Genomic DNA, 26,469 nt, shown 5'->3' on the forward strand with positions numbered 1-26,469 from the left:
AGTGCTTGGGGCCTGTACCCGCATGGGAGACCAGTAGGAAGCACCTGGCTCCTGGCTTCGGATTGGAGCAGCGCTGGCCGTAGTGGCCATTTGGGTGGTGAACCAATGGAAGGAAGACCTTTCTCTGTCTCTCTCTCACTGTCTAACTCTGTCAAAAAAAAAAAAATTCTACTTTCCTCAAAAAGCCATACCTGATCACCTGTATAGTTTGTATAAATTTTACTATGCAATTGGCCACAAAAAAATTCCATGTTTTTCTTGTATAATGCTTAATACATGTCATTCCTAACTCTCCAACTAGACTTTCACTTCTTGGTGAACAAAAGAAAACCATTTAAAAATATGCCAATCACTTATCCCCATGTTCAGCGCAGAACTGATCAGTGATCATGCGCTTTTGAATTGATTGAAAATTAATCTTCTAGAAAAATTTAGAATTAAAAAATTATCTCTCACTTATTAATTAGAAAGAGAAAGAAAACTAGTAACTTCATAGTGGAGCAACATGGCAGACATCACCTTAAGAAGTGATCCAAATTTGCTTCACCCTTAATTGACATCATTGACCCTGCTATACAGACTAGAAAGGGATATCAGCCCTTTCCTGGTGTTCAGGCCAAAAAGGGAGAACCTCAACCCCCTCATGAGGAAACGCCAGACAAACGAAAACTGAGAGACAGGCGACAAAAATCTGATGATAAGGAAGGCAAAGAAACGGAGAAGCTCACACATTGAAAGACACAGTGGGAGGGTCTGGCACTGCGGCCCAGAGCACTAAGCCACCATCTGCAGGGCTGGCATCCTGTATGGGTGCCAGTTTGTGTCCCAGCTGCTCCACTTCCTGCCCAGCTCCCTGCTAATGTGCCTGGGAAAGCAGTGGATTAGGGCCCCAGTTACTTGGGTCCCTGCACCCTCGTGGGAGACTCAGAAGAAGCTCCTGGCTCCTAGCTCCTGGCTCCTAGCTCCTGGCTCCTAGCTCCTGGATCCTGGCTCCTGGCCCCTGGCTCCTGGCTCCTGGCTTTGGCCTGGCCCATCTCTGGCCATTGTGAGAATGAACTAACAGATAGAAGATATCTCTCTCTCTTTCTCTCTCTCTGCAGCTCTTTCAAATAAATAAAATAAATATTTTTTAAAAAGAGAGAGACTGTGGGAATATGACTGTAAATGCAATGTGGGATGGTGGATTGGCTTCTAGACCACCAAAACAATATGAATGGAAAAAGCTGAGAAATTTTAATAAGTTATTAGTTACTAATAACATAGTTATTAGTAGTATAATAATGTTAATATTCTGGTTTTGATCACTTTACCATGGTTATAAAGATTAACATTAGGACTAGCTGGGTGAAGGTTTTATGAGAACTTTGCTGTTTTTGTACCTTGTAAGTCTAAAAAGAATTCAAAATAAAAAATAGCCATATTTGATTTCCAATTTGAATGGGGATCCAAACAAGAGAGCAACTGTCTCTCATGAAAATAAACAATACACTCGATTCTCATTACTCACAGTAGTTAGGTTCTATGTGGTAGCATCAGTACCCAATTGATGAATATTCAGAATAGCATCTAGGGAAATATAAGGTTAGTTTCCTGAAAGCTTCCAGTCAGGTTTCTGTCAACTAATCAGTACATAACCTTCTGGGGCCAGCACTGTGGTACAGTGGGTTAAAGCCCCAGCCTGCAGTGCCGGCATCCTATATGGGCACTGGTTCAAGTCCCGGTTGCTCCACTTCCAATCTGGCTCTCTGTTATGGAGTGGAAGATGGCCCAAGTCCTTGGCCCCCTGCACCCCGGTGGGAGACCCAGAAGAAGCCCCTGGCTCCTGGCTTCAGATCAGCCCAGCTCCGGTCATTGCGGCCATTTGGGGAATGAACCAGAGGATGGAAGATCTCTCTCTCTCTCTCTCTCTCTCTGTTTCTCTCTCTCTGCCTCTCTGTAATTCTGCCTTTCAAATAAATAAATAAATATTTTAAAAAATACATAACCTTCTTTTATGTACATTTCTTTTTAAAGACATCTTATTTAATGTGTACTATTGATTCCTTGTCATGGGTCTCCCAGCCCACAGCTCTATCAGTCATGCGTAAATGCAGTTTATCTATGACATGAACTTTTTTTTAAGATTATTTTATTTGAAAGGTAGAGTTACAGTGGTGGAGAGAGAGAGAGGCAGGGAGTGGGTTTCCTTCATTGGTTCACTCCCAAAATGCCTGCAAACGCCAGAGCTGGTCTGATCCAAAGCCAGGAGCCTGGAGCTTCCTTCAGGTCTCCCACACTGGCACAGGGACCCAAGGACTTGGACCATCTGCTGCTGCTTTCCCAGGCCATAGCAAGAAGACAGCTGGATCAGAAGTGGAGCAGCTGCCGGGACTCGAACTGATGCCCATATGGGATGCTGGCGCTGCAGGCAGCAACTTTACTCGCTAAGCCACAGCACCAGTCCCCCCCCCCCCCATGTATCTTTTTCATCAGGCACATCACAAGCCTTCTTACACATAGGACCACTAGATAGTACTTAAGTATTACATTTGAGGACAGTTTTAAATGGCACAAAAATCAACCAAAAAGCAAAAAAAAAAAAAAAAATGGCATCAGGTGAAGAAATTTTTTTGCTACTTTGCACACGCGCACAAATGGCTCCAAAAGTCCTGAAGTATTCATATTAAGATTAAAAATAGATTTGTTGATTGAGAAAACTGAAAAACATAGAACTCATGAATGAAGCCTGTATCTCACCAAATGTCCAATGATTGTGAATTTATAGGCTCTTGCCTTTAACGAAAAAGCACAATATTTGCATTTGAAATAAGGTGAATTCTTGAAAAATTAGTAAACAAGAATTCTTCTATTATCAGCAGAAAGGGTCTTCTTTGCCAAGACCTGTCCAATTGTAGCATCACAATTTTCCTGGAGATGGAGGTCCGTCAGGGGGATTCATTTCTGCACTTACACTCAGCAGGGGAATGTTCTCCACGCAGTTCTATCCCAGCACACGGCCCTCTCCATCCTGGCTACACTGAGAACTTTCCAGCACCTAGCCTCCATCATGCTAATCTGTTCATCTCCTTCCATAACAGGCATCCATACAGGTGGGTGCAACTGGCTGTATCTGTATGGCAAACTGTTTGACCCTCTGGAAATCCTTATTTTTTTTAAAGATTTCTTTTATATATTTGCAAGGCAGAATGACAGAGAGAGAAGGAGAAACACAGAAAGAAACAGATCTTTCATCTGCTGATTCCTTCTTCCAAATGGTTGCAACAGCCTGGGTTTGGCCAGGCCAAAGCCAGGAGCCAGGAACTCCATCCAGGCCTCCCACATGGGTGGCAGGGGCCCAAGGACTTGGGTCATCCATCATTCGCTGCCTTTTCCAGGTGTGTTAGCAGGCAGCTTCATGAGAAGCAGAGCAGTCAGGATTGAACCAGCTCCACAACATAGGGTGCCAGCCCCGTGAGCCCCAGCTCAACCTGCTGGGCCACTATGCTGGCCCCAGGAAATCTCTGGTTAATTCCCACACAGCCTACCACGCACTTCTGTAATTACCTAGAAACTTCAAAATTCCTATCGATCTCTCCAGTCAATCTTTGAGTTGTACTTAAACTTTATCTCTATTTAGGAACAATGGTGAAGTCCATTGCAATGCAGCTATCACTAATACCACAGGATCTATTATCTTCTGACCTTTTCCATCTACATTTTCCAAACTGTGCTCTTGAGCAACCATTGTTTGCTTCCATTGCTGGTCTGCCAGCTATTTCTGCAAAAATTCACAAAACCATCCTGTTTAAATTCAGTCAACCTACTTAATCAGCCTTCAATAAGTCTTTCCCGTTCTTAAGCTTAACCATCTACTGTTGAAATCCGATTGTACAGACAAGATCTGCCAAATAGTCCCATCTCTCTACACACACAGCTGGCAGCCCAGTATAGATAAACACATAGATTGCCTGAGTCTACAGCAAAAAGTTCTTAACTAGTCCCCCCACATCCTGTCCCGTCCACTTTATAAACTAATTAATCATCTAATGTGGACAGTTAATCAACCTGCACACACCCTAGTTAGTTGGCAAGATTCCAAATACCTTTATACAGTGTTCAAGCTCTTCATGAATTGATTTCAGATTATTTGTAAACCATTTCTTTTCTAGTTACACAATTTAAAAACTATGGTTAAGCCCAAGTGGGCTATTTGTATTCTTATATATGTCCTATGTCTCTGGAATCAAGTCTTCTCTTTTTTAAAAAACAGTTTTCTTTTATTTTTAAATATTTATTTATTTGAAAGGGAGAGAGGAAGAGAGACAGAGATGGAGAGAGAGAGAGAATTTTCTGTTCACTGGATCACTCCCCAAATAGCAAACATCATTCTGAGCTGGGCCCAGCTGGAGCTAGGAACTAGGAACTCCACTGAGGTCACCCCCATGGGTAGCAGGGCCCGAGCTGTCATCTTCCATTGCTTTCCCAGGTGCATTAGCAGGGAGCTGGATGGAAAGTTGAGCAGCTGGAACTTGAACCATTGCTCCGATCAGGGATTGGATCAGGATCCCAAGTGGCAGCTTAATCCACTGCCCCTCTTGTTCCCTTTTATCAGGAATACTTTGTCCCCGGTCCCCTGCCAGTCTCTGTCCATCAAAATCATACCCATTGTTCAAACTCTGTTCAACACATCAGCCCCTTCTGATTCCACAATTACAAATGCCCTCTTTCTTAGATCACCATAGCACATTGGAATTGTAGTTAATACACTCATATTCATGAAGTAATTATTTTACCTCCTCACTACACTTCAAAATCTTTGAGGGAAGGACATATCATAGCTCACTCGTGTTTCTTAGCACCTCACATAAATGCTCACTCAAGAACTATTTACTAACTGAATGAATGCTATGTATGTAAATAATACACATTGTATGTATGTGCATATGCATATAACCTATGTAGGAGAAGCTTAAACAAGATAGAACACATGGTCAATGAACCATTTTATTGGTTGATTAAAACTGGAAATAGATATAAAAAAGTAGTAAATTCATAATTATTTGGTAAAGCAAAATGCAATCAACTGGAAAAACCTGTAAATGGTTAATTAGTGTAGTGTTAACCCTTTAAGCAGAGTTACTCTGCAATCTTCCCAGATAGAGATATTTATATACTTTATACCTGGGATTTCAAAATAAAAAGAAAACATAAACATATATTCAATGAATTCTTAAATTGAATACACATTGCCAGATCCAGTTAATACTATAGTGGTGTATCACCTAATTTGATGAGCCTTTTCATTTTAAGTTAAAAAAAAGTAAATAGTTACTCCATGTCCCATTCATGCAGTGATTACTGATGAAATAAATCATGGTCATTACCAGCACTATCACTGTTGTTATAAAATGCATTGCTTAGTGCAAAAAAAAAAAAAACTTCAAAAACTATACTGAGAAATGTAGCTCAGTAGGAAGCTACAACAACTGTGGAAGCTTAGTAACATCAAAGCAAAGCCATTTATCATCTTCACGGCCATGAGGGTTTTATTTAGATTCAGTGAACAACGGAAAAACAGATACAGCAAGACCTGGTCACAGAACCAGGGGCTTTTCTTCCCCAATGAGTTTGTCTTGTTTCAGGGAAATTTTAAAAAATTAGTCAAGTAATGTAAAGAATTCGCTCTGTAGTGATAAACCTTAAGCTATTTCTCTTGGGGGCACTTTCTACACAATTGTCGTTAAATGGACCCTCTAATTTCTGGCAACTCTCCACATTCTAATGTAACTCTTCAAAAAGCCAATCTTTAATTGTATATCTCTCTCTCTCTCTTTTTTTTTTTTTTTTTTTTTTTTTTTTTTTTTTGACAGGCAGAGTGGACAGTGACAGAGAGAGAGACAGAGAGAAAGGTCTTCCTTTGCCGTTGGTTCACCCTCCAATGGCTGCTGTGGCCAGTGCATGATCCGAAGGCAGGAGCCAGGTACTTCTCCTGGTCTCCCATGCGGGTGCAGGGCCCAAGCACTTGGGCCATCCTCCACTGCACTCCCTGGCCACAGCAGAGAGCTGGCCTGGAAGAGGGGCAACCGGGACAGAATCTGGCGCCCCGACCGGGACTAGAACCCAGTGTGCCGGCGCCACAAGGTGGAGGATTAGCCTAGTGAGCCGCGGCGCTGGCCCGTATCTCATTTTTATTTGGTTGTTGAACCTATTTCAGATTTGGTCTTGTGCACTGAAACAAAAACAGAATAAAAGATGAACATTCTGTAGGTTCCACAAAAAAACTATACAGGACTTTAGGATATGAGTGTTATTCAAGTTTACATTTCCCGATCATGGGCCTGTCAAAAATTGTTTAGTAGCGGCCAGCATTGTGGCACAGTTCAAATGCCAACTGCCATACAGGCATCTCACATCAGAACATCAGTTCAAATCCCAGCTGCTCCACTTCTTATCCAGCTCCCTGCTGATGCACCTGGGAAAGCAGAGGAATATTCCCCACATGACTGGGCCCCTGCCACCCATGTGGGAGACCAGGATGGAGTTTCAGGCTCCTGCCTTTGGCCTAGTCCAGCTCTGGCATTACAGCCATTTGGGGAGTGAATTAGCAGATGGAGAATCTCTCTCTTTACCCGCCTCCAGCCCCATCACTCTGCCTTCCAAATAAATAAAATAAAATCTTTAAAAAGAAACAAAAAAATTGCATATTAAAAGAAAATTTGGTTCAGATTTGGTTCAAAAGGGTAACTTGATGTACTTATCTAAACACTTACTGAGCAACTATTATGTGTCAGCCTGGGAATGAAAGGATGATTAATATGGCAGCTGACCTATCAAAGAATTCATAAACATGATAGTAAAATAGGCCCATACAATAATATAACACTGAGCATTATATAATATGCCAACTGTTTCAACAAAGTATTTTGTAAGCACAAAAGAGCTGACTAAGGAAAGTGAGCAGGAAACAAGGAGGGAGACAATGACCTTGGAACTAGGCCTTGGAGGACACAGTCAAAACCAATGTGTCCTTCTCCACAAGCACAGCCCTCAGTAGGAATCTGAAGTTTAGGATAAATTCAAAGCAGAAGCTATGAGATTAGACAAGTCATAGGTAAAATGCATGACGAAACACGGAACCACGTTAGTAAAATGAGTTACGGTCCTAAGAGTAGTAGTCTCATTTAATAAGCCACAGGACTCTGCAGGCTGAGGAACACACACTGCAGTCCATATTGAATCTATTGCTGGAAGTGACCTTGAGAGATGGCTTCACCTGCCAGCGGAGACTGGGAGTGACGCCCTGGGTCTTAGCACATACCTCACAGAGCCTGTACAAAGTGATCATGTCTTTAAGAAATGCTTCTGGCAAAGGATAAGCAACAGAACCAATTTTGCAATAAGCTATAGGATGGCAGACAGTAACACATTATGTTTACATAGCGTTACTCCCTAGCGTGAACTAGAAATGTTTTTCAAATGATAAACCAGGACCCTGAAAGCAGAGGGCACGATGACAGGGACCAACCATGAAGTCCCTACACAGAGTTCCTTACTGTCACCGTTTTCATCAGAGAGGATCGGCATCTAGACACCTGCTCTGAAGATAAGAATGGCCTGAAGTCTAGCGTTGTCTCAGGAATGCAGTCCATGGGCCATGTGACGGTTCTGTCATCGCCTTCTTGCTGCACAGATCTGAGCCACCTTCTAACCACTGCATGCCCGAGGAAGCTGTTCAGCTAAGCAGCTGAGAAGCTCTAAGCCTGCTGAAACGAGATCTCCAGAGCGCCTCTCTATTTATGTGCGAGGACCCAAAGCCAGGTGTAAGAGATTTAATTGAAAAGTTAAAAGGGGCCAGCATCGTGACACAGCGGGTTAAGCGGCCACTCGCAACACCAGCCTCTGATTTTAGAGTACGGTTTGAATACATGCCACTCTGCTTCCATTCAGCTTCCTGCTAATTCACTTGGGAAGGCAGGGAATGATGGTCCAAGTGCTTGGGCCCTTGCTACCCATGTGGGAGACCAGAATGATGTTCCAGGCTCCTAGTTTTGGCCTGACCCAGATCTGGCTCCTGTAGCCATGTGAGGAGTGAAACAGTGGATGGAAGAGCTCTCTCTCCTCTCCACTCCCTCATTGCTCTGCCTTTCAAATAAATTAATTTTTTTAAACAATAAAAAAAATCAATGATCATAATAAAACCAGTTTGGACTTTTAGTCCCAGATAACCATTGAATTACCTGATGGGAAAAGTATGAAGTGTTTGTAGAACATAGAGGACAAAAACATCCTTAAAAATGGTCTTTGTCAACCGAGTTCTGGGGAAATAACTTTATATTAAAAAAATTGAGATTCCTCCCCATGCTTCATTTGTCTAGATAAATGTAGCCCATGGCACAAAAACAGATTCTTAATAAAGCTGAAATGCACAGTGATTATGCCTACTAACCAGGCTTGCATTTTTCTAGCGATTTTTATTTTTCTGTCATTCCCAACATTTTTAATTCCCCATATACATGGGATAGAATGTGAAATTAAAACAATCAAACCAAATCTTCACCAGAGAGCTTTCTGGGTAAGTACAGCAAATGCTCGCCCATTTAATAGGACAATGCATTTATAATTTGCTGGTGGCAGAAAATTAATTCACTGCTCAGGAATTCTGACATCTAAAATCTACATACTGAGATACTGGAGGGAAACTAGAGAGAATGTCTATGATTTTGATTTACTTATCCTATTTAAAAAAAAATAATAGTCACTTGAGTCATCCTGGCTCACTCTTCTTAGTATGAGTCATATTGCATTTCCTTAAGCCCATGAGTGTGTTTCTATGTAAATAAACTATGTAGTTCACTTGGGGATAAAAGTCACAGTATGCAGAGATTATAAAGGCCTATTAGATCATCTGGTCTGCCCCACCAGAGATAGTCCCCAGATAGGGAACGCAACTGTTGATCTTTGCAAAGAAGCCAGGAAGAAAGAGTTGGCAAAAATACTTTCCATACTTTTTTCATTTTAACTTATCTAATAGTGCTTCGGTCACTTCCCAAGCAGACTAATAAAATTATCATTAAACAGCTTCAGTTATCAGAGAGACACAAAGTTTAACTTATCTGAGTTGACAATGTTCCATCCGCCTCCATTTGTTGAAGAAATGATCGTGTTTGCAAAACACGAAGAGTGAAGGAGCTGTTCTTTGAGCTAGCAAGGCAGCTCCCTTCCAGTAAAGAAAGCCAACAGGCAAGCTTTTTCTACTTTTCCTAATCTGCATCGACTAGTTTCAGAGAAAATAAATATCAAAACAGTAACTTTCAAAGTAGGAAATGAATACGGTAACAACTTACTGCTTTATGTGTCTATGTCCACATTTCTTATTACATGGATGATGAAATATATTTGAAACTTAAAGAATAGAGAGCCTTGGCATTGTGGTAAAGATCAATACGAGTCTTAAAGAAACAGAGCAAAACCCCTTCTGGTAAATGTTCCCTTTAAGCTGCTGTGTGTGAAGCGTACATGAAACACAACCTCAATGTCCCCGCCACCCAGGTTACAGTCACACTACTGTCAATACTACTGAAGAAGTGAAGGTATATATACAAACACATGCACACACATGAGGAAGACAAACTAGGAAAGAGTAGGGGATGAGTTGGTAATGCAAAAGAAAAATGAGACCTAACCATTGAAATAGAATTATTTCTTACCCACGGACCACAAACCAACCTAGCTCATGCAGGAAATCTATTTTTTTGAGTGAGAATTTCCAGAGTCCGTATGTCATTAGTGTCAGGTGAGATTATATGATGTTAGAAATGCTGTTGAAAAAAAACTGCCAGTAATGTAGCCCTTGACTTCTTGAAGTCTGCATCCCAAGTCAAGAGCTTACATTCCATTTAAGCCTATAACAAATTTGAGGATTTCAGGGGGCCTCAGTGAGACTCTCCATGTGTACTGCTAATCCCTCTGCCGGGTCTTGCGAGGAATTATAAAGGAGGTATTAGATGTGGTCCTGGCTCTTCCACAGCTCGCAGTCTTGTGGGAAAGATGAAATCTACTCCCCTCTTCCTCAGCTCCTGCATAGGATGCAAAGCACGTGGCTGACTTCTGCTGCCTAGCTTATGTTGACCATCGTTGTGAATAAAAAGAAAGTGGCACACTCAGATTGGGGAGGCAGAGGGAAGTCTGCTTGAAAGATTATTTACAGAGACCAGGCAGACTTAAGAGAGACCGACCATGCTTGGGGAAACGTCTCAGGACCAACCACTGCACGTAGTCCTCACGCCCTGAGAGCTGGGAGAACAAGGAGGAAGAGTGGTTAACAGAAGCTGAGAAGCAAGCAGCGACTGGAAGGGATGGCCACCCTGATGACCTGCAGGCGGACGGATCCAGCACCTTCTCCTCCTCTCCTTCCATCTCTTGCTGGCGACTCCCTTTAGCCAAAAGCATTCAGGAACCAGAGGGCAAGAAGGGTCTGGTTGGAAAAAAGTGGACAGAAGACCTTGCAAGGCAGAGGACGGCCCACACCAGGTCAACCGAGAAAGTATATGCTCTATGCAGAGCCACACCTTTTGCAGAGTGGTTAGCAGTGATGTTTCACTGGCAACAGAACATTTTGACACTTTTCCATGAGAAGAGATCAGAGAGTCAATATTAATGTGAACTTCCAACTTAAGCCACAGAATGTAAATGGTAAAATCTAGTTTAACCAATACTCTCCTACCAGGTTGAGGTCTGCAGTTGGCACTTTTATGTATCAACTGACTATAAAAGACGAATTGAGCTTTAAAATGTTGATCTTAAATAATCTATAAATCTTAAGAAATGTTAGACTGTATTTAGAACAGTTTTAGCTTTAAACACATTATATTCTTTAATTTAAAAACTAATGATGGGGGCCGGCACTGTGGCATAGCAGGTAAAGCCACTGCCTGCAGTGCCAGCATTCCATATGGGTACCGGTTCGAGTCCTGGCTGCTCCACTTCTGATCCAGCTCTCGGCTATGGTCTGGGAAAGCAGTAGAAGATGGCTCAAGTCCTTGGGCCCCTGAACCCACATGAGAGACCTGGAAGAAGTGCCTGACTCCTGGCTTCAGATCTATGCAGCTCCAGCTGATGCGGCCAACTGGGGAGTGAACCAGCAGATGGAAGATCTCTCTCTCTCTCTCTCTCTCTGCCTCCCCTTCCCTCTCTGTGTAACTCTAACTTTCAAATAAATAAGTAAATCTTAAAAAAATGATTCATGGATGGGTGTTATGGCACAGTGGGTTAAGCCACCACCTGCAATAATGGTATCCCAAATGGGTTCTAGTTTGAGACCCGGCTACTCCACTTCAGATCCAGCTCCCTGCTAATGCACCTGGAAAAGCAGTGGAAGATGACCCAAGTGCATGGGTCCCTGTACCCACATAGGGGGTCTGGAAGAAGCTCCTGGCTCCTGGCTTCAGCCTAACCCAGTCCCAGCTATTGTGGACATCTGGGGTGTGGATCAACAAATGGAGGATCTCTCTCTCTCTCTCTCTCTCTCTCTCTTTCTCTGTAACTAGGCCTTTCAAATAAAGAAGTATTTTAAATAGATAAATAAAAGCTAATGATTCTTATTCCCATACATGGCATTTCTGTTAAAACTGTATTGATTAACCAAAAAACTGCTTCTTGGTCATGCAGGTAATGAGAAGTTTACTTCCCATAAATTCATTCTGCATCTTTCTGTTCAGTCTTCGGGGATATATTCTCCTTTAATTAAGCTTATTTTAATTTGTGTTTTGCATATCAGTTCTAGTTCATAAGCAGCACTATTTATTACTCAATAATAATAAGCTACAAATAGATTAAAATATGCAAAAGCCCTTAGAGAATTTAGAACACAATCTTTAGCATCCCATTTATGTTTCAAAGTTGCTTATGAGCTGTTGGCCAGGAGCAGCAGATTGTCAAAATATCACAGCCTTGCTAGTGAACATGATTTGCCTCAATCTGGAATTCAAGTTATGATTTGAATTCTATACATTTTATTCAAATTTTAAAATGGCAACCACAGAACACTCGGGGCCTTATTCATCAAACAATGAGTCATTCTGGAATTCCCAGCCCTCTTTCCTGGACTTGATGAACTTTTAGACATGAAATTTGGCTGCCCCGCAACTGAGTCAGTAGTTAAAGGACTAGTATTTCAGGGCATCAGCCTGTTTGGGAAACATATCCTGGAGTTTCTGGTTCAGTGTGAAAGCTGAGTGCAAATCCCACTCCTCTTCACAGGACTAAGCAGCAATCCATAAAGCAGATCCCTCAGATATTGCAAAGCCCATACTCAACATAGAAAATCCAACAATTATCTGGTGCCTCAAATCTCTGTAGCTATCCCCCTCCCTCCAAATAGAATCTTGATCTGCTATTTTTTTTTTTATTTTATCAAAAGAGGAAAATTCTCTGGGACCTGAAAAAATGGAACACCTTAATTTTACCTTCTGATCATAGTTCATGAACTATGAAAGCAATTCATTTGTAAAGTCCTCTATGAACAAGGACTCATTTTTTTTTTAAAAAAATACTTATTTATTTGAGAGAGAGAGAAAGAGAGAGAGAGAGAGATTGATCTAGCATGCACTGGTTCACTCCCTAAATGACCACCAAAGCTTCTGAAGTCAGGAACCTAGAACTCAATCCAGATCTCCCATTTGGGTGAAAGGGACTCAGCCCCTTGAGCCATGACCTGCTGCTTCCCAGGGTGTGCATTAGCAGGAAAAGAGCCAGGACTTGAACACAGGCAGGCCTTAACCACTGTGCCAAATGCACCTCTCACGAAGTGATCATGACTAGGATTTTTCCCCAAGGGACACTGTTGAGTGAGTGGACAATAAGATCACAAAAATGCGCTTTCCCATGATCTGTCTGTGGCCACACGGAGCACACAGTCTACTTTTAGCTCATTTCCAAGCAATAATCAGCATAAGCATAATTTATTGATTTTTTGCTTTGGTTTCCTTTTACAAATATGTTGGTCCATAGTCCTTATACCCAAAACAGGTATCACAGAAAGACACCATGCATACAAGTGGGAAAAGGAAGAAAGAAGTAGTTATGTTATTGTACATCTCTGGATCATATTGTAGAAAATATCCCATAATGTCTTTACTAGGCTTATTCAGAGTCCTCTTTCCCTGCATTTGTGCCTTGAAAGATTAAGTCTCATGTCCTCCTATGAGAACTGGAACTATTTATTAAGCAACAGAATGAAAATGGAGAAGACAGAATCCTCCCTCCAGACAAGGCTCAAGCCACATCAAACATGATCTCATGTGAACTTCTCCCCTCCTCCACCCTTCCTTAATGCACCATATAGAGAGGGCTCTCGTGCTGTAAAGATGTCATATATATTTTCTTTTCACTCAAAGCTTCTTGAATAAAGAGAGATCTATTTGTCTCCATGGTGTTTTCGCCATTAACAGTATCAGAGCTGCAGGAACACAATGGGAGATGTGTTTTCTGTTAACCTCTTGACTCAGAGACGTCCTGATGCTAAACGTTACTGCATTTTGCATTAGCACAGAACAGTGGGAGTTCTGTGACTGATGTGAAAGGGTGGAGAAGGGCCGCAGAAACGCTCATGTGCTCCATACTGCAGTTGGTGGTGGAGCACAGAGCACAGAATTTTCGCACTGAAACCAGGGAAGGAGGTACTGAATTTCACATATCTCCTCCTTTTCACTACTGAGATAATCTACATTGTAAAATGTTATTCAGTGTCTGATCATAGACATTACCTTGGCAGAAAATAACTTACTTTTATTGCCCTACTAATCTACAAACCAGACAAAGAGATTAATATTTACTGTTTTCTTAGGCTGCTTGTCTGTCTCCTGCCTTACTGTTGCCTTCTAGGTTAGTAGAGTGATGTGATAACCATTACACAAACTGTTTCTTACCATTCTGCTCATGTCTAATTGACAATACAGGGAAAGAAATTGGAAAACATCCCCCTCGGTTGCAGAACAAGAGGATACAGGGGGCCGGCACTGTGGCTCACTTGGTTAATCCTCCGCCTGAGGTGCCAGGTTCTAGTCCTGGTTGCTCCTCTTCCAGTCCAGCTCTCTGCTGTGGCCCGGGAGTGCAGTGGAGGATGGCCCAAGTGCTTGGGCCCTGCACCCGCATGGGAGACCAGGAAGAAGCACCTGGCACCTGGCTTTGGATTGGCGTAGCTCCAGCTGTGGCAGCCATTTGGGGGGTGAACCAACGGAAGGAAAACCTTTCTCTCTGTCTCTCTCTCACACTGTCTAACTCTGCCTTTCAAGTAAAAAAAAAAAAAAAAAAAAAAAAAAAAACAAAAAAAAAACAAAAAACAAAACAAAACAAAACAAAAAAAAACAAGAGGATACAGAGGCTAAGAAGTCAGAGTCTACTTGTTTTATCCCAAGATTTCTGAGTGACAGCCCCAGAATCGTGGAATATTGATATTACAGGTACCTCAGGAATGACCCCGTTGCATTCCCAAGTTTACATATTTGGACACTGTCATTTAGAATGTTTAAATGATTTGTCTGCAGCAGAGCCAGGCTGAGCACCAGTACTCACCATAGCTGGCTTCTCTTTACGTGCACTAATCGTGGATGCTTCTGTTGAATCAACGATCCTTGTAATAGGAAGATTTTAAAGCAAAGCTCAATGCCACAATGTCCCTATCTCTAAAATGACATTTTCATAGTGTTGTATCTTAGGGTTCTGTATTCGTAAAGGTAATTAAGATACATCTTAAAGGATCGGTTCTGTGATTACCCTTACAGGAGGAACTTGACATACTTATCTAAAGATGGAAATCTGTCCTCACATTTCTCACCCTTAGCTTAAGTACCAAGATATCTAGAATTAAGTTTATGATTGTGTAAATTTTGCTACCCAAGAATGTGTTCTAAGAATTAACAGCATCAGCCTCACTAAGAGCTGGTTAGAAAGAACGGTAGTGAGAAAGGGTGTTAATTCTATGTGCAGAGTTTAACTAATATTTAGAAAACATGTATTGGCTGAATTAGGAAAATCTTGATTTATTCATCTCTCCCCTGGTCTTCAGAAAGTTCAGAGAGGACTATGAGCCAAAGTCAACTTGGATAATGTGAGCATCTGTCCTCACAAGAATGTCTTTGGGAGTGCCCACATGCTCAAGATAAGAGAGTGAGTGCATTATCTCATATAACTTTAACTACCTCCACTAATAACCAAGTAGAAAAAGATTCTGCTATCTGCAAACTAAGAAGAATGGATGACCCATCATGAAGAAGCCATATAAATTACCATTCTAACTGACTACATTCTCCTTACATTTTGTCACCAGAATGTTTTTTGCTTGATGAAGAAGGTCAAGATGCCAGCAACAATTTCACACTTTGAAGCTTGTCAGTGTAGCTAGAAAGCACCTGGATTAAATTAATCCCACCAGAAGAGATATTATAATGTCTTGATGATTTTAAAAGTGTAGCATGCTGAAATTTTCTTTTACCTTTTAAAGCCCTAAGAGAAATACCCCGAATCTATGTGGCCAATCCTAACAACAGTGTATTTAGGATTTCTAGGGCTAAGAATAACTGTCAGTTATATAAAACCAGCAAAGAGTTCCCCTGAAGAAACAGAACACATACTCATCAAAGATGAAGACAAGAAATGAATCACTTTAGAAAATAATTTTCCCATCCATTACTTGATACTAAGATGTGTCTAAAGCGGCCTCAAACATAATTTATTTTCCTTGAAGTTACCAAATTCTTTGTCTTACTATGGGCTATCACCAAAAAAAAAAAAAAAAAATGCAATGATATGAGCTCCTAAACACTAATTCACTCTGAAAACCATATGACATTATTTAAAGTCTGGTAGATACAATCTTATCAAAGCCAGTAGAAACTCAAACATGTTACAGGTAACTTTGTCTTCACAAGCAGGGCATCCCAAATAATAGTTTGTTCTTGGGAATAATGGATGTGTAAATCCATTCAAGTTTGTGCCACTGAAAAGGAGAGAACTTTATTGTCTTTTACAGGTAGATAATTTGATTTAAGAGACTGTATAAACCATACTAAGCAGGTCCTCTTATATATCAAGTGCTTATTACACAAACTCTTATCGAACACAGAGACAGGTAATAATTGTGTTCCACGTCAAACCCATGGTAAATATGGTTAAGTAATGACAGTGTCTTCTGAGTCAAGGCTCAGGGCCCCCCGAGGACTCAAAGAATGAGCTCAGATGTGAACACAGTGCAGGAGACTTTGTGAGTCTTGCTCCTAGTTCTGCTGCAGTTTCAAGATGACCTAAAAGTAACATCAAACCTTCAGCTGTGTGTCGTCATCCAACTTGGCATAGTTATCCTTAACCTCTTAGTAATATCACTGCTATGATTCACCATGGAAATATTTGGAATTGGATTCAAAGAATGACACAGGGGTCTCATCTTTAAAGTGGTAGAGGGCAGGAGGAAGAGAGAGAGGAAATCATACTTACAGGCTACCAAACCACTCTCTTTTACATACGTTGTATATTAAACTACCAGAACATAATAAAATGGATTAAATTCCTCACTAAGTACCTTCTGACTATCTGTCTTTATTTTTTACTGCACAGCATCTGGACTTAGAGCAACACCATCCTAAAAACAGAACTGGATTCTACTTCTGGTTTTGTTGCTCATATGACCATTATAGATGGTAAGAGTTCAGTCTAAGATAGTCAAAATGTTTTCCGTTTGTGACATTGGTTATCACCACAAAACGACCAAACTTCCATTTCACATAATCAATCTTCACATTTCTACAATTCCAGTCCCTTGGATCTTTTGAAAGAGGTTAGTTGGAACATTTCATTAACAAAGAATTAAAATGGTCTAAAATCCAAAATGTGAATTTGAAAACATGACTCTTGATTATGGGAGTGTCCTCCAAGGGAGGGTACAAAATTATTTTTAATTTGATGATATCCAAAAAAGTGCAATGTGATTGCAAACATGGCCTCAATTTATAATGACTTTCTGAGTTCAAGTCCTTTGCCACGAAACTTTGCTGTTGCTCCAACTCTGGGTCTAGAATTGGCCATGTGGCTTCCTCCGACTAATGACATATTAGCAAATATAAAGCAGGCAAAAGCTCCACAACCCTGAAGCCATTTGGCTTGCTTTTGTTCTTGCCACCAGGCCTTTACCAGGACAATGTGCTAGGATTAGCCTGTTAGAGGATTTGACACGCATGCAAAACAGAATTGAGTTGCCTGGTCTTCCTAGGAACCCCAATCTACAGCTCACAGCCAGAATGCATACACCCAGCCTACACTAGAAAAACTTCCCAGTCTAAATCACTGATCCACAGACTCTTGGGCTAAATAAATATATACTCATTGCCATATGCCACTGAAGTTCTGTGTTGTTTACTACGCAACATTACTGTGACAATGGATAGTTGATATATTGAATCCCTCAAAGTTTCACTCACGTTTCTGGTAAAACAAATCCAATCAAAAGAAACAGAACATGAAAATACAGCATGGGTACAAGAATTAAACAAAACCTAAATTCTAGAATACCAGCAAAATAACTGCCCAATCTTACCTTTCATATGCTTTCCTAGGAAAAAAAGGCCTGGAGGGATCAAGATCGTTCTCGTCATGTTGTTTTGTGCAAGACCCAAGGAAAGCTAGGAGGTTGTACAGTTATCTCCCTTGATGTAATTCTAAACTATACAACCTACTACCTCAACCTGGGAACATGCAGTCACAATGGCTGGAAATACCATTTCTTAAGTAATGAAATTACCAGTTAGTCTTATAATGGTTCCTCGTGCTGTCACCTATTTGGGCCATTCATAAGAGACAACACATAAAAGGGTCTGACAACAGAGAAATTAATACAAGAACCTTGGATTAAGATTACTGTACAAACAGGAAAGGAGCAAATAGTTGGGAATGGTCTTCATGAAACTAATTGTGCATGAAAGCTATGGTAATATATTCATAATGGCAGTTCTGACCAATCTAATGCCCTCTGGTATCCACTGAAGGAATAAAGAAGTAGAGTGATATTTGAATGTGGACAATTGAAGAAAAGATTAGGAAAACAAATGTTTCCTTTATAAAGCTGAAAAACTGGAATCTCTAAAGGATTGGTATACAAAAGGAAGTACTTATAAACAAAACATGGTGAACAAAGAAAACAGGACTTTGGGTAAAGTAGAAATTAAACGAAAAATATAGAAGCTATGTTGAATATTCACCCAACAGTTTTGTTCAGTCATAGATGTCACACACTTCTCACACAGTGTCCGTTCTTCCAGAGTTGACAGTTGCAATACTTTTTCATAAGTTTGTCCCCAACAGTTTACTCAGCAAACTATGAAAATATGCCTCTGTACTTTTTCTTTATGACAGAATGTGATAAATTTCCCTGTTTGGACTTCTAATTTTTATAGTGGGTCTTTTATTTATCTTCAGTCTCAGTTAGATGAGGAAGGGAGAGGCAGACTCTCAGAAGCTTTGTGACTCCCATTGCTCTGTACACTCAGGATTGGTGAGGTCTGTATTTTCCCAGGACAAGCCATGGCCATCTCTCCTCAGTGCTTAGCTGGAGTCTGGTTTTGCCTGCTTAAATTTGTGCCATAGAGGGGCTGGTCCCAGACAAATAGCGATGGAGGAGTGTCTGAATACACTGAGAATCTAAGAGGTCATTCTAGCACACGATTCAGTCCAGAGGGCAGACTCGCACACTGTCGAGTTGGTGTTGGCACTATTCCCCTGTGCTGCAGATGGGGGGTTTCCCAGAAGTGTTCCACCATGCAGTTTTCATGGGGAACGCCAGCTGTGTTGAAGGGATTGACTCTATTGGGTCAAAGTTACCTGGTTTGGTGAGGGGGAGTAGTGGTAGTGGGAAGTTAGTTTCCTCAAGGAAACTCCCATTCATCCTACAAGACTCAATTGAGAGTTCTTCCTCAGATTATCTCTTAATTTCATGTACACATTTCTAATTTAACCTTCACACTGTTGCATTATGAAGGAACTGTCTCTTTTACTGGACCCTGAGTGATGTGAAGGTGAGGTCACATTATTCACCTTTGCAAATTCATTACCACCTGCATAGTTAGTACCTGGCACAGGATAAAGACCCCTTTAAAAATTTGTCAAATGAAAGCAAGAACGTGTGTGTGAATGATTAGATGGCAATATAAATAAATCTAAATTTAAGTGCAATTTTATTTTTATTATTGTGTCTGGTCCTTGGTTCTTCCACTTACATTGGAGCTTCACTCATAATAATAAGTTGGATTTGCTATCAAGAATTCGGGGGGGGGGCAAAATATGAGAATGGATGAATTCAACCTGGCCAGTTTACTTTAAGTACCAGATTCATAGGGAAATCCAAAGAGTATTTTTGAGTCTTCTGACTTTAGACATTCACCTATGTATAAGACTCGCTATATGCTGGGACATGAAAAGAGAATATAATTTATTTTCTTTCCTTTTCATTAAAATTTCTTTCATTTATCCTGCATCGACAATTCACTTGATTCTGTAAACATACTCAGGATATAACCCTTATGAATAGGAAACAAGGCAGGAGCAGAGAAAGGAAGAGTTAGAGAAAGACACAACAAAGAAAGGATAAGTGTCGATGTGCTAGAATGTTAGCCTAAACTGAGATGGTTTGTAAATGCCTGGAAATAGAAAAATTGATCTTTCTCTATGTACGTTCTTATTCTCGGGGTCAAAGATATGAAGAGGCTGTTCTTGGAATACTAATGGTTTTCAATACCCTGCTCTTTCAGTTGTGTGAATTTCCTTGTATATTTACACTGATTTTAGCCCATTATCTTGTATTAGTGCAATTATGACTCATTACATAATTAGTGTAAATATTTGTAGGCATGTAATAACAACATGCAATTATGATATGGAATGATGTCATAAAAATTCTTGTCGAAAAGTGGAAGAAAAAAACAAAATAAGAATTAGTATTTATAGGAGAACAGCAGGAATATATCTTTGGCTATAGGGAATATATTATACTCTTGAACTTTACAAAATATCCTCCTTAGATGCTTCAAATGCATAAGAATACAATTATAATATATCAAATACCGAGGCTTTAAGTGCTCTCCGAAACAATGCCCAAAACGAAGTGAGGATGAGCCTCAAACAATGCTATAATTGTTTGGGATTGAGAAAAAGCAGGGACTTCCCAGCAGTGAACACATTCTGTATTTCATTAGGTATTTGGAATTTGGATCAATGTTATGATTTAAAAAATGTGATTCAGTAAAATATGTTTCTGGGTGGCTGACCTGCAATTTTGCACAGGGGCCCCTGAACAGATAATCAGTTTTCTGAAGTCAGAGTCCTACCTTTGTCCTTCAGCCTGTGTTGAACACAAAGTAAGCATTCATAAAGGTTTGTTGAATGAAAGGGAGAGTGAATGAATCATAATTTTTCTAGCCTATGGCTACACCAAAAGTAAAAAGTATTTTTTGCAAACTCATACCTTATTAATCATCATGCTACGTTAGGAACTAATGAATCTTTGATGATTCCCTGAAGAGTCATTTGTATCAATTCTCTACAAAATTTCAACACTATTATCAACTTCTCTATAAAACTTAAAAGCAGAAGAAGCTTTTAAAATCTAATTCGAGAAGATGACATTTGATGAGATGAAATATATAGTCAGCGAAGAAGACTCACAGGTCCTCACAAATATTAAGTAATGATTGGTGAGTACGCTGAAAAAATAAATAGCAATATTAATTTAAAATTCAAAGTCAAGTGTCTCATAGACATACCATTTTCTTCCCATGTAAAGACATATTAATTTTGCAATATCAATAAAAAACCCTTTTAAAGTTAAAAATGAATGTGCCTCCACCTTCCCAATTGGTGATACAGGGTTACTTTATCAAATGAAATCTATGGAAAAAGAAATATTCTTTTCTGTTCTAAAAAGAAAATCTAAACTATTTCTTGTATTTCATCTTAATAAATAGACATTAATTGTTATTATTTGAGAATTTTTAAAAATAGGGTTTTTTTTTTTAAATTTACTTACTTTTTTTTTGAAAGGCAGAGAGGCAAGAGACCTCCCATCTGCTCATTCACTCTCCAAATGCCCAGGAGTTAGGAACTCAATCCAAGTCTCCCTCATGGCTAGCAGGCCCGAACTACTTGAGCCATAACCTGTGCCTCCCAGGGTGTACATCAGCAGGAAGCTGGAGAGGAGCGGAGCTGGGACTTGAACACGGGCACTGGGATATGGGATGTAGATATCCCAAGCACTGTCTTAACTACAGCACCAAAGGCTTTCCTGAGAATTTTAATGAAGTTAGTTTGCTTTATTTTCACTTTCTCTATACCTTCAGGCAAAGATGGCTGTTGAAAAATATTTTCAGAGCCTTTCTGGGGAAATCCTGAAATTATTTTACTTTCTGCATGCTTCCTGTAGGGTGTTTGGTACACTCTGATGGAGTCCCAAAGGAATCATTAATATCCACAGAATCATTCATTCATAAACATGGAAGAAGGGAAAAATACTGAATTTCATCATCATGTAAAATATTTAATATCCTGTTTCTTGTGGCCAATGTCCAGGGGCTTTGGGCTTTGCACTAGAATATTTTCTAACCAGATGAATCAAATAGTGTTTGAGGTCTTTTAGAGATTTTGAAAAGATCTATTGCTCTGCACAATATTTTTCTCCCCTAGGGATAATGGATCTTAAAAACCTCCTTCAGAGAAACAATGGCAGTCATCTACAGTCTTATTTTTGTTCCTGTACAGCAGATATTGGGAATTCAGGGTCCCCACAGATACACAAACTCTAGCATTAATCCCATTGGTACCACACTTAGCAAGTTAAAGAGATGTGGGTAGAGATGTGATTTTTGCCCTTATCAAACAAGTGTTTATCTAGTAGAAGTATAGGTTTAATTTGCTGGCAGGTTGTTCTTTCCAAGTCAACCACTTCAAAGAGGCATATAAAATCAACCAAGTGGATTGTTTGCTTAATGGGTATATAAAGGCCTCAGGCACATAATTATACATGACACACAGTAATAAGGGTAGTCTTTCTCTCCTGGATGTAGTGTTCCCTCATTTGTTCCATAGTAAACCAATGATTTCTTGGCAAGTTGTAAGTTGAGACCTACAGCCCACCTTTCTCAATGCTATGCAACAAAAATGCAAAGAAAATGTGTAGAAACAAATTCCCTTAGTCTAACTCTTACAGCACTCTGCATCCTATCCGCTATACTTATGTGATCAGTATACAGGCATTCCTAAGTCGGAAATGCAAAATCTCATTTTTATAGACTTGATAGAAGACTTCTAGCCATCCCTGAACAGTGTGGTTCTTAAGAGGACACAAAATGTATCCACTTGAATTTCAAACTCTCTTTTGGACATAAATCCACCAAGTACTTCATACTGAAGTAGTTGTTCCTTCTTGTTAGAAGAGGCTGGACAAAAAGAAAAAAAAAAAAAAAAAAAAAAAAGAAAGAAAAACTTAAGGGAATTCCTGGCACTATGTTTGACCAAAAGGGAATGCAAAAGTTTAAGAGCCATCCAAAATCTGATCAACTTTTCACCCTGGGTTCTGTTTACAGACTCCTGAGCTCACATTGCTGGAATGAGACAAATATAGCCAGTTCTGCTTTGATCTGTGGTCAGCTTGGCTTTCCAATCCTGGCACAATGGTGACATTTAAGAGGCAAAGAGATCAAATTATTTCATTCCAGCCTTTTAACCATGATAAAGACTTAAAAAAAAACAGCTCTGGCCAAATACGAATTTGGACCTAAGCAGGAGATTTCTTCTCTTATAAAAAGTCCTTCTTTTTACATTGCTGGGTATTTACAGAAGTATAAATAGTTAAGCAGTTAATCACATTCATTTCCCTCAATTAGTGTGTTTATAAAGATAAGGACTGATTTGACCACACTGGGAGAACAATGTAGGAAGAAGAATTGCTACAAGGTATGACCCACACCAGAGTGAAATTGGTACCATAAACAAGTCTCTGTCACTTTCCAAAAGAGATCATAATAGCTTTGAAAACAATTAGTCAGGCTTACAGGAAACAAAACAAACCCTTGTTTAGGTATCTATTTACGCATCACTCAACAGTACTGTTGTCTGAATCACTACTTCTTGCTGCCTCACCTGCAACCCAGCTCCTAATCTGACAGCTGAGATCGGTTCTAAGAACCTGGGAATTGAGGGCAAGTCTATTCATTAACCTCATCCATTTCAGAACAAAAGGTCTCCTTCCCCCACTTCAGCCCCTCTTTCCCTTTCTACTACTCTTAAAGGAAGCCCAGGGGAAGATAGGGAGGAGAAGAGAATTTGAAGGGCTATCTATTGAGTGGCAAACAGGCAGAGCCCGCGGGTTGTGCGATTGCCTAACAGACACAGACCTATAGACGCAAGCTTGTGTGGACTATCACCACAAGTTCGGATCTACGGGTTTGTGGCAACAGGCCTTGGTCTTCTCTCGTTTGGGGGTTTGACATGTCTGAAAACAAAATGTTAAAACCATTAGTCCAACAAAGGATTCTGCCATTCGATTGTTTTATGCCCCAAATGGAAAGGACTTCATCCTGCTCTTCAAAGGGCAAAAGATAACCCACATCTCCCATGTTCTCTCCCCGTACACCCCTTATTCCCCAGGAGCAATGAGCATTATGTAAACCTTCTGAGCTTGCTGTTCAGTATCTGCAATATTCATTTAGTCAGTCCTTACCACAGGATTTTGGCAAAGGGATAGCAATACAGACAATCAGCAGGATAAAAAAATATTGAAGTTCTAGGTAGAGAGAGTTAAGGAAGGAGAGAGAGAGAAATAGAGAGAACCCAGGAGGGTCCAGTTGCAAGGTAATTCTTTTAAATATCTGTAATTACACGAAAAGGGATGGCAAAAAAATTCCTTTTGTATCTGCATTCTGGAAAACAACTGGAACAAGCCAGCAGCACTCCGATAGAAAAGACGGGTAAGGGCATTTCACGAAGACTCGCAACCGCATTAAGTCGGAAGATTCACACTCGGGAAAAGTTTGTGCTTTTGTTCCCACCTCTAGGCCCACCCCATTAGTGTTTCAAACACCAACAATGAGCACGTTTGGGTGCATTTAATAAACTTTGAGCCATAAAAGAAATTGCATAAATACTGCTGCCAAAACGGTTTGAGGAAATGGGGCTGAATCTCTTTCTGCGATCTTCTTATAAAAGGATTTCATTTGTCAACATAGCATCGTCTGCAGAGCCAGTGTTCTACATGGAAGAATGAGAAGTCTGAGACAATGAACTTTCACTGACGGCTCCTTTTGTGAATTTTATTGAAGACATCGTCTTAATCGTCAGCACATCAGGGACACAGGATGGAAAGCTCAATAATCCCCCTCCCTAGATGTTGGGAAAAGCAGATGCCTCCAGCCCTTTGAAGGACTTAGAAAGAGACCTTTTTCATTTTTGTGAGTTGTGATTACAGATCCTGGTTCTCAAAATCATTATCCCCTCTGCCTTGACCAACGGACTTTCACTCCTTTCCCAAGAATCTGGGAGATGAAGGGAGGCTTTACAAATAAAACCAAAAAGGACAGAGCTGAATTAGGGAATTATTCAGATAAAAGAGCAAGTCCTTATGGATACAACCCAAAAGGTGAAATCAAGAGATAGGAGGCCAACGGCAGGACAACAGGGACTAAGACGCAACCATTCATAGCTTCTTCATTATCTGCCTATTCCACCACGAGGGAGCTGGGGGTATGACTGCCCGGAGCCTGCTGGTGCTGTGCAGGTTGCCAAAATTGAGAATTTAGTTGTAGCCCTGCGGCTTAATTTTCAGATTCAAAGAAACAACAACACCAAGTGGAAGCAAGCAGTATCCAAACCAATCATGTTAAAATGGGGTCATTACTTAATTTATTGAAAATGTTTATTTCCTTCTAAAATAAAAGGTTTTAAAATAAACCCTGAGCCTCTTATTTGCCTTTGATCTATTTGACAAAGAAACAGAGCCAAAGGTATTTAACAATAGGTACTTGTGAACGCTCTCAAGGATTGCTAGGATATGCGGGATGTAGGCGCTCCTATTAAGTTGGGAAGGAATAGGCAGGCCCAGGATCCCGGAGTAATAAGAACTAATTGTTGTTATCATGACATAATGCAATATATCAGCAATGGACTCAGATCTGTCAAAGTGGTCCATCTAGTCAGGACAGCACCACCTTCATAAATTTGCACAGCAATCCATAGATTGTAATCAAGGGCATTCTCTCTACCTTTCGTTGACAAGTAAAGGAGAGAGAGGTTATTCACGCCAAAGAGTTTGTAGTGGTAGCTTTGAAACAATCCAATTTTTAATTCAGAAAACGAAAGAGCAATCAGAAGACACCCAGGCTACAGAGAAAAAAAAAATCAAATTCTGGTCTAGTAGAGGAATAGTTTGTCTGGGAGTAGATATTCTCCCTAAAATACTAATTGCATATCTCCTTCCAGACCCTCGTTTGTGCGAAAAAGGAAAATCAGGGTTCTTTCCAGAGGTTATTTTGGCAAGACTGCATGGAGGCTGTTGTAGAAAAGTAACACTGATAAGTTAGAAAGTATGGACTGAAGTCTATAAATAAGGGCAGAAGCGGGATGGTGGTTTACCAGGTAAATGGATCATTTATGTCATTCACCATTTTTATGTGGTACAAAGTCCTGCAGTGATATGAAAAGGAAACTGCCTGTATCATGACAGCTGAACTCAAACTCTACCTACTAGATGTGTATGGGGCTAGTTCCTTAAAGTGCTGCATAGTATTGCCTATATAGGACTAAGGCTAAATATCAATATTGTCATAATATAATTTATAGAGCCCTATCTTCCAGGAACTCAGCATACTTGGGAGGCTTTTTATAGAGCCAATTCTCTAGAAAACTTATACTTTTTAATTAGAATACCTGAGATAGCCAGTGGGTTTAAGGACAGTACCTGCTGGTTCCAAATGACTTCTGTCGAAAGCATTGTCAAAAGAAGCCAGCAGTGTTGAGTAATGAACTTTAAAAAATCTCCCAAACTCCATAGAATTAAATACCACAACTTATCTACTCACTGGCTATGAAAATTATAAAACCAACTGTTATTTTAAAAAATTAAATATACAATGTGTGTATTCCTCATACTTAAATCTTTTGAGCATAGTCTAAAAATAGCAATACTTGAGGAAATGGAAGTTTTGAGAAATTACAGGAAAACATCATTACCTGCAGAAGGTAACTTCTTACGAATCCTATTTTCAAACCCACTTCCTTCTCTCTAGGCCAATATCTTCAAATCATCCACTCGCTTCTAGAAAACAAGACATGAAAAGTATTTTAAGTTCATCAAGATTATTTGGTTGATTTTTGATTGGTCTCTCTCTGTCATTTCAATTCGTTTGTGAAATCACCTTGGAAGCAACTCTACAAGAAGAGTAAAAATGAACATCAAAAACGGAA

At 40.1% G+C, this 26,469-nt stretch overlaps 1 protein-coding gene and 2 non-coding genes across 13 annotated transcripts in view; all 3 read right to left on the reverse strand.

The window, feature by feature from the left end:
* Positions 1 to 26,469, reverse strand: part of LOC138843476 (uncharacterized) — a 287,086-nt gene that overhangs the window by 43,217 nt on the left and 217,400 nt on the right. For 10 of the 11 annotated variants that reach the window (XR_011378217.1, XR_011378216.1, XR_011378219.1 and 7 more), the window contains one exon: positions 1 to 26,320. This exon is cut by the window's left edge and continues 14,054 nt beyond it. Coding sequence is in view for 1 of the 11 variants with exons in the window: in XM_070047381.1 (XP_069903482.1) it covers positions 26,302 to 26,320 (19 nt within the window). In the remaining 10 variants the exon portion in view is untranslated. The remainder of the gene's footprint in view (positions 26,321 to 26,469) is intronic. The other variant, XR_011378215.1, reaches the window with a different exon arrangement.
* On the reverse strand, positions 17,643 to 17,709 carry MIRLET7A-2 (microRNA let-7a-2). The gene has a single exon (NR_162442.1). It is a non-coding gene; the product is annotated as a microRNA let-7a-2 (primary transcript).
* On the reverse strand, positions 23,401 to 23,457 carry MIR100 (microRNA mir-100). The gene has a single exon (NR_162501.1). It is a non-coding gene; the product is annotated as a microRNA mir-100 (primary transcript).

The sequence above is a fragment of the Oryctolagus cuniculus genome, chromosome 1 (assembly GCF_964237555.1).
Source record: "Oryctolagus cuniculus chromosome 1, mOryCun1.1, whole genome shotgun sequence".
In the NCBI taxonomy this organism is placed as follows: Eukaryota; Metazoa; Chordata; class Mammalia; order Lagomorpha; family Leporidae; genus Oryctolagus; species Oryctolagus cuniculus.